Source organism: Trichomycterus rosablanca, chromosome 22, assembly GCF_030014385.1.
Source record: "Trichomycterus rosablanca isolate fTriRos1 chromosome 22, fTriRos1.hap1, whole genome shotgun sequence".
Lineage (NCBI taxonomy): Eukaryota > Metazoa > Chordata > Actinopteri > Siluriformes > Trichomycteridae > Trichomycterus > Trichomycterus rosablanca.
Window position 1 is genome coordinate 13,098,065 of NC_086009.1, and position 10,888 is coordinate 13,108,952.

General features: G+C 35.5%; 2 protein-coding genes across 2 annotated transcripts; both read right to left on the bottom strand.

The window, feature by feature from the left end:
- Positions 1–327: 327 nt before the first annotated feature.
- LOC134335794 (homeobox protein Hox-B5a) lies at positions 328–2,324 on the bottom strand. Its single transcript, XM_063018382.1, has 2 exons — positions 1,686–2,324; positions 328–1,140 (listed from the first exon to the last, which is right to left on the bottom strand). The coding sequence occupies exons 1-2, from the start codon at positions 2,263–2,265 to the stop codon at positions 893–895; spliced, it is 828 nt and encodes a 275-aa protein (XP_062874452.1). The 5' UTR covers positions 2,266–2,324; the 3' UTR covers positions 328–892.
- A 1,825-nt stretch (positions 2,325–4,149) lies between these two features.
- On the bottom strand, positions 4,150–5,895 carry LOC134335812 (homeobox protein Hox-B6a-like). Its single transcript, XM_063018411.1, has 2 exons — positions 5,406–5,895; positions 4,150–4,561 (listed from the first exon to the last, which is right to left on the bottom strand). The coding sequence occupies exons 1-2, from the start codon at positions 5,830–5,832 to the stop codon at positions 4,305–4,307; spliced, it is 684 nt and encodes a 227-aa protein (XP_062874481.1). The 5' UTR covers positions 5,833–5,895; the 3' UTR covers positions 4,150–4,304.
- Positions 5,896–10,888: the final 4,993 nt, after the last annotated feature.

Below are 10,888 nucleotides of genomic sequence, written 5' to 3' on the forward strand. Positions count from 1 at the left end.
CAAGTACAAAAGCTTTTAGGGAGATGCTTAGGCAATTCGACGTGACGACATTGGAAGTTACATACAGAACCAAGGTGGTTATGTATGTAAGAAACTTTATTTTAGGCTACAAACAAGTACAAAAGCTTTTAGGGAGATGCTTAGGCAATTCGACGTGACGACGTTTTTTTTTTTATTTCGCACAAGATTGCCATTTATTACGTAATCTACAAATAGCCTAATGGTCACAATAAAATGTTCAATATGTACAAATTTTAGGAACATAATCATGATTTAAGAATATACAATTACATACTTTTAATATAACTATAAACACATATGATCGGATACAGAAATCTAAGACTATTTACACATTTTATTTCTTTTTTGAAAAAGAATGACAAAACTGACACAATACAAGTCTAATGAGCTCATCTAGACAATTACTTTAAAAAAACATACATATAGAACCATGTAACAGGGTAAAACGTTTGAAATGAATATAGTCACTACTTAACTAGAGCTTCATTTCATATTTGGGCAGAGGCACCGCTGTAAACTCAACGGAGTACACGTATAGGTAGTAAATAAGTTATGACATTTAAGAGCTTACATGCTAAATCTCAGCAATTACATAGCACTTGACACAAACAATATTTTTAATAAAGACAACGGGCGGCATTTTAATGTTTCTCTTTTTCTCGAAACAGACATAGAATTAATGAACAGCATAAGAACACTGCTTCTTTTTTTTTTTTTTTTGCGGTACCACAGTTAAATTACGTTGTCTAATACATCTAACAGCATGCCGAACGTTGCCGCTTTTTACAGTACTGATTATTTATGTATTGAAACATATTTTCGTCTGATGTTTTCTCCTGATCTCATATGACAACATCTTATTGCGTTACCACTATGGCTGAAAAGCGCTACCTCCTGTAGCCAGACTCATGCTCTTCAGTTTATTGTCCTTTTTCCATTTCATCCTTCGGTTTTGGAACCATATCTTAATTTGCCGTTCTGAGAGGCATAACGCGTGGGCTATCTCTATCCTCCTTCTCCGGGTGAGGTATCTATTGAAATGGAACTCTTTTTCCAGCTCTAGCGTCTGATAGCGGGTATAGGCAGTTCGGGCCCTTTTCCCGTCTGGTCCAGTCATATCTAAAGGGCATGGATAAAATGCAGTGGTAAAATAATTAGCGAGACTGTCGCAACACAACATTAGAAAAACAGATCAACATTGTCTTGCGATTTGGAATTCGCATGCAAATACCCATGACAAAATAACGATTTATGAGTACAAACGTATACAGTGCATTCGCCAAATGGTAAAATGCACATGTGCGCAATCAGTTCTAGTGTATCAACAACAATTTGGGCATTCAGTGTAATATGTAACAACCAGCTTAGACTACACAGCGAAAGACTTTATTTTCTTTGGAGTTGTGCTAGCTGTTTTCCCATGGCCAAAGTAAAACATTGTCATACACTATAAAGCTAAACTTTTTAAATTAAACAACCTTTACGCACCTTCAACCACCCCAGTCCCTTTTTGCGAGACTAAAAACTTTTTGGAAATCTAAAACAAAGACTAACTTCGATTCCACTTTTACGCTGGTAAACGCATCTAAACATCATATCCATTATATCTAACAACAATATCCACCTGTATGCAATAAATAATTGTAAAGACCATAAGGGAATACCATGGCTAATATGAAGTTTCCGCATCCAAGGGAAAATTTGTGGTGTTTGGCCATCGGTAGCTGCCGAGGTGGTTGAACTTGCTGCGGTCTCTTGCTTCTGCAGTGTCCTGGGAACCTGGTTTGCAGCTCTGTGGGAGCTTTCTTCGCTTTCCGATGAAACGCTGGCTTCGTCGATTTCTGTAAAGTGTGAACTGTTGGTGAGGTTACCAGTCGCAGCGGAAACGTTTTGGTCAGAAGGGGACGAAGAACCTTTGGGTCCCAGGCTGTCGCTGTTAGAGCAGGGCAGTGGTTCTTGGGACGCAAGCGAGCAGCTTGAAGGCTGTCGAAATCGTGTCTCCGGGGCTGGAGACTGAAAGCCCCGAGAGCTGTCGCCAACCGCCCCAAAGTGGCCAGCGTTGGCTGAACGATTGACGCTTAGGTCCATCCCATTGTAGTTGTAGCCGTAAGAGCCTGAATGCATGGTGCCGGAGTCCCTGTACGAGGCGTTCATAGCGCTGCTGCTAGTTCCATAATTTAGTAACTGATAGTCGGGGCCATTTGGGTAGCGCCCTGAGAACGAGTTTACAAAGTAAGAGCTCATTTAGGTTGTTTTAGCGAGCTTGATTTGTAGATCTTGGTCGTTATAACGCTGTGCTTCACGATTTATGATGTATTAATGAATTATACCAATGCACTGTACTTCGTTTTTGCTATGTATGCGGCCAAATATGGGGGTGGGGGTGCGTTTAGGAATCACGTGCTTTTGTTGACCAGTCGTAAATTCTCACTGATGACTTCAAGAGGTAATTCATGCTCTATGGTTACAAATGACGACGAGACGGGGAGTCGTTAGGCTCGAGCATACGTGTGCCTCCCATTGCATGATATGCGGCATGTGAGCAGACAGCGTCACCTACTGGGAAAGTAATTTGAAGCACAAGATAGCTTCTAGGAATTCCACATTCTTGTATGTTTTTTAGTAAAACAAACAAAAACAGTAAAAAAAAGGCAGTAATATAATGATTAACTAATTATAAAAAAAGTATTCATTTAAATGACACCAAAAAAAACATTTTATCATCTATCATACATTGTATAAAGACATGTTTTAAACACACGTGATGACAACATACTACTACTACTACTACTACTACTACTACTACTACTACTAATAATAATAATAATATCATTATTGTATTATTCTTATTATTAATATTTTATTATTATTATTATTAATATATTATTATTATTATTATTATTATTATTGTTATTAATGGTAGTAGTAGTAGTAGTAGTAGTAGTAGTATTGTTGTTGTTGTTATTGTCGTTAAGATTCTATTCTATGTGTGTTTAAAATATTTATATAATGTATGACAGGTATTAATTATCACTCCCAACTTTTTAGTAGTATTATCATCACTTAGTAGAATACATACAAATACTAATTGTATAAATAACTACAAATACAACAACGATTAGTAATAGTATTAGATGGATCTTAATTCATTTAATAAAAAATACAATATCAGTTTGTGTTAATTTAACCTCATACTGTTAAAATCCGATTTTATTTGTGGACTTAGTGTACCTCAGACAATGTAGCATTGTGTTAAGTTGCAATCGCAGATATATGGATTGTTTTCTTAAAATCAGAAAAGTTAATTTACAATTGCACCATGTTTTTTTTTTATATCTGGTGTTATGTGTTTGAAGAAGTATAAATAAATAGTACCTTATTATTCAGTGTTAAAGATCGGTTTAGGTGCGTGTCAAAATAAAAAAAAAAAATCTTGACTTTTGACTGGCACAGCTCTCACTTTGTTTGTACAGACTGTTCTTTTTTAAGTTTTAGTTTAAGAAAGTGAAACTGGATGATTTGTTGTCTTTGATTTATTTGTTGAGTGTTCATGTGCAGTGGGTAAAGCAACTAGAACATACGACATTTGGAAAATGATGTTAATATGATAATAAATTGTTTTTAATTTAAAATGTGCATGCCTCTGAAATGTAGGGTTTCGACGTTTCTTGAGAAAAGAGACGTTTACTGATGTTGTGTTTTGCTGACAATAAGCGGGTGTTTTATTGAGCTTTTTCTATAAAAAAATCATATTGCATATTATGGGGTTAGTAATTTACCTCTTATTTATTTTAATAGCACTTTTTTATTATTATTCCATTATTTTCCTAATAGATACCACAACTTTAGAAAACCTTGTAAAATGATGAGACGCTAAACCTCGACCTGATCGTTCGAGATTTGGAGTGAGATAATAAGAGTTCCGCCAATAATTCTTTACACAACACCCAAACATTAAATCAATAAAACCTTCGTAAGAAGTGCATTATTAAATACAGGGAAAATTTAAGTTTATTTTCATACAGCATAAATATAAACACGAATATAACATTTCAAATACATTATAATAAAACAAGACTAAATTCGGATTCAGTATACGCGCACAAAAAACATTAATAAGATACAAAGTAAGCAAATAAAACAAAAAAAATGGAACTATATAAGTGGAATGCTACAACGAATTTATTAATACATTGACTGGGGGCCAATTTAAAAACGTTTTTATTCCTGATTATAATGTGAGTGTTTTCAGTTTTCCTTTTTTCACATTTTACTTAGTCATTTTATTCTATCGTCTTCTCATCCGTCTTCTCGGTACTGGTTTGCAAGGGGTTGATTAATTTGTTTTCCTTTTTCCACTTCATTCTCCGGTTTTGGAACCAAATCTTGATCTGTCGTTCTGTCAGGCACAGTGTATGAGAAATCTCAATGCGACGCCTTCGAGTGAGATACTTGTTAAAATGAAACTCTTTCTCCAACTCAAGAGTCTGGTAGCGCGTGTAAGTCTGACGACCCCTTCGACCAGGGTTACTGAAGGTCCCTGTCCATGAAAGAAATGGAAAGAAATTGGGTAATGAAAGTACACCGTCGACGTAGAAGGTGTTAGAATGACAAATGTATTCCTGGAAAATAGCTTGAAGACATACAACCCATGTGCCTTCTAGACACATGTCGGTAATTACACTAAACCACCGACGGCTACAGGTTAACATTAAAATGTTGATATTGGTAGTGTGTATGTCAATAATACAATAAATAAAGTGCCATATTACCTTTTAATTTCAAACTTGAGTGTAAGGACGCGCTAGTACATTATATTTAATAAAACAATTAAATAATTTTAAATATAGACTGTAACTAAAACCTGTAATCTAACAGTAAAAAACAAAACAACATCAAAAACAAACAGATGTGGCACTGACAGGCAGCGAATAAAAATAAATAGACATTTGTATATTAGAGTTGAGTGGTGGAGCACTGGGTTATACATCATGTTATTAAAAAGTCAAGTAAAAATTATAATGTTTTATTAAACCAGTAAAGCCACTATATTTGGCACCAGTGCTCAACCCTTTCTTTAAACCTATTCGTTATTGTATGATAATGTGATCGTATAAACATTAACAAGAAACTAAAATTGTTTTTATATTGTTTTATTATTTATTTAGACGACAGAGGACTACCTTGTCGATTAGAACTTTATCAGCAAATTAATATAAATCAACGATTTGAATATATAAGCTCACTACAGTATAAGTTACCATACTTATATACTACAGCATATGATTGTAACGGTGTCATGTTCATATTGTTTATGCTTTGCTTTGTATATCAACAATGGCTTACTATAACTACGTGCACTAAATAACACAACATAAACATACCATTACATGAGTTCATTCGTTGCATCCACGGGTAAACTGGTACTAATGACTTGTGTTCGTCGACTTCAGTGTAGATGAGTTTCCCTGTCGAACCTGTGCAGTCAGCTGTCCGATGGTCCTGACTTGAGACAACGGGTTGTTCTTCCATGTTGTAGTGGCCACAAGCGGTGTCTTTTTCTCTGTAAAAGCTGGCCGCCGGGTAATTGCAGGCACCGAGGGCAGTCGCCCTGCCGTAATCATTGTTAGTCTGTTGGTAAAATGAAGAAGGGTATGCCTTCTCCTGTACACAGTTAGCTCCATAAGCAATGGTGGGATAGTTTCGTAATGGATCTGTGTATCCGGAGTATAAGGGTATCTGTCCTAAGAACGATTCCTGTCCTCCTGCCAGAGTCACTGGGAATGTAGAGTTTGCAAAATAGGAACTCATTTGGTGGGTACGGCTCTTTTCCTTGGTTTATGATTTGTTGTGTTTTACAGTCCAAGTGGTTTAGCTAGTTTATCGGAGATTGGGTTTTCGTTGGAGGGGGGGGTGTAGGGTGGCCATGTGCCAGTGCGGGACAGAGGGAAATCATACCATCTGACCGACCACTGACCAATCGTACGCGACCATGTCTGTAAAACAGCACCCTTGAGGGGGCTGTATTAGCATGCGCCGAGGGACATTGGAATAAAGCAGAGAGCAATATTTTTTTCAGCGTATCACTGTTACGCCTTTACCAACGACGTTGCTCACTACGTATCACACAGACGATTAGAACGCTACACCAAAGTATCGACACCTTTTATTTTGAATAAACGGATTTGCTGGTCGATTCGCAAAAAAATAAAGGTGCCAAAAACAAAACTTTACCAGTTTTCAGATTATTTATTAAATTATATTTACATACACATTGCACAGCTTACAACAGACAGCACATGCTTATATTTTAAATAAGTACTCTTTCAAACATATTACTTTGTATGAAGTAAAATACAGTTTTATAAAATATTTAGTGGGCTTTGTGGGCAAAATGTATACTTTACACCTAATGACATTTATTGATCTAAAGTAGTTAACTTGTGTTTATGTTTGCTTATGTTTACTGTCACGATTGTTAGATTATATTCTGGTAATGTTAGTTCATTAAGAAACCTGTCTTTTCTAATCATAAAACATTTCCGAAATTATTTCATACAGAAATGTTACGATTTAAATCATATTATGTGTATAAATAACATAAATTAGCAACATTTCTGCGTTTGTCGAGTTTTAACCACACAAGTCGTCTAGGTGTGTGATCTCCATTAACCAGAGTTTAGTTATTGTGGCATGAGTTCTGTCGTTATACAACCATCCAACCATCCAACCATTTGGAATCCCAAATTGGATATTTTCGAAGGTGACCGTGGGTGAGGGTTGCGTGTATTTTACTTAAATGTCGATGTAATTTTAGCATTATAAAGATGCTGCCCTTTCTTTTACATTGCTTGGTTTTCTGTAAGTGGAAAGCATCTATTGTGTATCCACTTGTATGAAAAATCAAGAGGAAACATAGGTACGTAGGTCTACGTAAAAAAAATTTAAAGTTGGTGTTACACCTTTATTTTTTTATTTTTGTAAGTTTATATGTTATTAAAATATAATGACTTTTAATGTTAATTAATTTGTGCTATTATAAACAAGTGTTTGTAATATGTCTTTGTTTTCTTACAGATATTTTACTTCAGGGGAGAAATAGCTGGCATCAAATCGTGGAGAAATACCGAGAATACCTGATTTGTTCTCATTCTCATTAATTAAATAACTAAAACTGTTTTAAATCGTATTTGTATGGTAATGATTTCCACCTTTGGACTTGGACAAGATGCGGTAGTACCATACACTTTCAGTCAAGTGTGCCATACATTTCTTTAGGATCCTATGATCTTTGTATGTGAGTATGCCGTTATGATAAGTATGCCTTTATGAGTATTATGACTAATTGATATGTTGACAACTTATGTACGATGATCCATACATTAACGCTTCGTGTTATTGTTTCGTGTTGTCTATTTTGCTATTTGTAAACACATGTTGGAATACTGTTTGTGTCGTGAATTATAAATATATTTCATGCCATGCTTTCATGCCATGACCTTTGCACTGGTAACCTGTCTCATGTCTTTATTGCTATAACTTAAAAGATCATGAACTCCTAAGTTCATTGAAGTAAATAGTAAACATGTGCAAAACGACACTAATATAGAATGTTAAAAATGTTTCGAAATTGTATTTTAAAATGAGAAAACTTATTGAATTTGTTTTGTAAAAATATAAAGATTTAAAGCACCATGGCCAATGTAGTGTAGAGCAAATTTTGTATGTAGTTATTTGTCTAAATATTTATGTAGTGTGTAGTTATTCGTCTAGATAAAATAAGATTGGTGTTAATAAAATATCTTTATTAATGATTTTTATTACAAAAAGTTTGTCATTGTAGTTAAAATGTCGCAAAAACAAAACTTTCTGAAAGCTTGTTTTATGTGTATGCTACTGAAATATTTGAAAATTTGTTTGTATGACTAATAAAAAAATATTCGTGTTGAAAAACTTAATTCGTGTAAAAATTAATTAGCTAAACTTACGTTTGAATTGCTAGAGGGAGGGGACTATATATAGGAAAAGCCTTTTGCTGTATTTAAAAGTGTACAATGTATTTTCTTCTTACAGGGCTTAGTAATAGACTATACAAATTAAATAAATACTACTATCTGCCATTAAGCCCGCAAGCAGATATGTATAAAGTTCTGTAATAATACTGAAAAAATATAAATTGTATTTAAAGGCCTCGTGTACCCTGCAAACTCTCACCCGCGCCCCCCCCCCTTTTTTTTTTTTACTCTACGCCGCACCCTTTTCGGCTGCTATGCCCAGTACCACTCCAATTAACCAATTTACCACTCCAGTTTTTGATAGACAGACAGACAGACAGACAGATAGATAGATAGATACTTTATTAATCACGAAGGAAATTAAGGAATTAGTAAACTAAATTAATAAATTAGTGCTCTGTCTTTGACGTATGTTTTCGGTGGTATCCGCGTTGTACGGTCACCTATAGGCAGCTTGGGAAAAAAAAATAAAAAAAAGAATAATAATCTGCTGACGTTTAGAACTCTTTTGGATACGAAAATGGATACGAAGACTCTGGAGTGAATGCTAAATGCACACACTTCAAAGGGTGGCAGCAACGTTCTTGAGAATTTACAGCCTCTGCATTCTTTTGCGTTCAACTGCCGTCAAGCTAACCGCCCTACTCCCCTACTCACCCCCTCCTTTGCCGCAGTCAGTATTACAAACCGACCACTAGATAGCACCAAATATCGGTAAAACGTTCAGGCACAAAACTGCATCAAAGGCAACGCGGTGTTGAGCTCAAACTGCAGACTTTAATTGATCTGAAATATGCAATGCATTAATTGCAATTTGCATATAAACCCTCTTCATTTGCAGTTTAAATATATAATACGCGGTTCAGTACAAAAACAAAAGATACCAAAAGATGTCAATTCTTATTTGTTTGCAATCATTATGCTCATTTGCTTTTGTAATGTAAGTTGATATAATAGAAAAATATATGGTCAACAAGGAAGGACTTTTAATATAGACTGTTTTTTTGTTCATATTGTATATTATATGTATTTGACTACACATTTATGACATTTAGCCGACGATTTTATCCCAGTTGTGCCCTAATACAATCCAAGCAATTAATTGGTTAGGAGTCTTGCTCGGGTGGCAACCTATCAGTTGTGGGGTCAGCAACTCTCTTATTACTAGCATAGTACCTTAACCGCTTTGCTACTTCTGCCCAACTCGAATTTTAACAAACCATGGTTTAAAATAAGACAAGTCAGTGAGCTATTGAGACCGTTTGTCCAGCAGCTGTTATCAGTATTTGCAAAACATACGTGGCCTGTAAATATTTGCTTGCAATCACTATTAATCAAAATATTACTTACAGATTAGAGTCTAGATGACATGAAACGTGTATTAATATTACTGTTTTCATCCATGGTCTGTAAATGAAATGTTTATGCTTTTGGCTTAAGTGAAAATGTATAGCCGTAAACTCTTCAGGTAAGCATTAAACCTGCCAGTTATACACTTGTTATTCTGAAGGTTTTCCTACCAGCAGGTTTACCTACAAGCCAGTCACAAAATACACCTGAAGTTCCTTGTTTAGTCAGTTGGCCTTGGTCTTTAAACGGCTGTTCAGTTTTAACACATAAAGCTTTAGACTGGTATACATACCTGCAGCCACACCGGCCCTTCATGTACAGATTAAATGTCCAAGGTTTGTAGAATTTTTGTGTTTAATCTTGAATTGTTAGCCATCATACAAAATAGGAATGATACATATTGCCGCAGAACCGATCGACCAATTATTTAGCTTTAACATTTCCTGCTCGTGGTTTTTAGTTGGTAATTGTATCATAGTCATTGTTTACCTTTTCTTTTTCTTTTTTTTGTATTTATTTGCGTCTTATGTGGTGTACTGTCTCACAGCCTCGTGCAACGAATGCTCTTAAGCATTTCATATAGTAAACGAGAAGCAAAAAATGCTACGTTCTTGAAGGCAATAAAGCTGGTTCATCAGACCAATCTCACAGCATCTCGGACCTCTCATTTCATACATTAACAACTGAGGTCACGAAACTAAATATAAAAAAGCTTGGTGTTTATCTGACTTATACAATGAAAAATCCCCAAAACGCCTAAAACAAGCTAAATATGCTTAAAACGATTACAATTTGAAAAAGACATGACTAATTAAATTAGTTTGCACCTTCGAAAAAGCAACATTTTTAAAGCATGCCTTACCTTTGATGATAATGTGTCATTCCAGTACAGTATTAAAACTCCTTCACCGTGTGTGCTAGGGAGGTCCATGTCCGGTCGCGCCATTACTGAAAAGCTGTCTATGACAGCAGCGCCAATTGATTAAATCCCTTTTCCCTTTTACAGTGGTCACCGAGAGTAGGTTTCCCGTAAAAACAATGATAAAACACTAATGCGTGCCCAGATCATAGTCATTTTCTCAATCGTAGATGTAATCCTAGTCATTGTAAGCTTCATTGGTGTAGCAAGCGCCAAAAGGGTTGGTCTCCTTGTACTGTTACAAGGAGACAGAACATCCACCTAAAACGAAGTCTGCAGTTTATATTTACCGATATAATACGTATATATTACGAGGACAAAACATGGCAGAGCTTCGTGAAGTGCTGCCTCCAAAAGAATGCTGCAATATAACCACTTGGGAAATCATAAAAAGTTCACGTTCATGGTTACCCATCCACATGACCATCCTCGGCCAATCCCAGGACCCAAGCACTCATAAAGTTCTATCACAAAGTTGTAAATTTTCATAAAACAACAAGAAATTTATTGCATTTCTTCTAGGCTCCTTTGGCAGTACCGCCTCTGTCGACGCCATCTTTCACAAAAGCTTGGAAAACAGAAA

What these genes read in the sequence shown, in the direction of transcription:
- LOC134335794 (XM_063018382.1), bottom strand. Translation starts at nt 2,265, where the DNA reads ATGAGCTCTTACTTTGTAAACTCGTTCTCAGGGCGCTACCCAAATGGC. An exon ending in GAAACTTCATATTAGCCATG is followed by an intron (nt 1,141 to 1,685) that starts GTATTCCCTTAT and finishes CATGCCCTTTAG; the next exon opens with ATATGACTGGACCAGACGGG.
- LOC134335812 (XM_063018411.1), bottom strand. Translation starts at nt 5,832, where the DNA reads ATGAGTTCCTATTTTGCAAACTCTACATTCCCAGTGACTCTGGCAGGA. An exon ending in ACGAATGAACTCATGTAATG is followed by an intron (nt 4,562 to 5,405) that starts GTATGTTTATGT and finishes TTTCATGGACAG; the next exon opens with GGACCTTCAGTAACCCTGGT.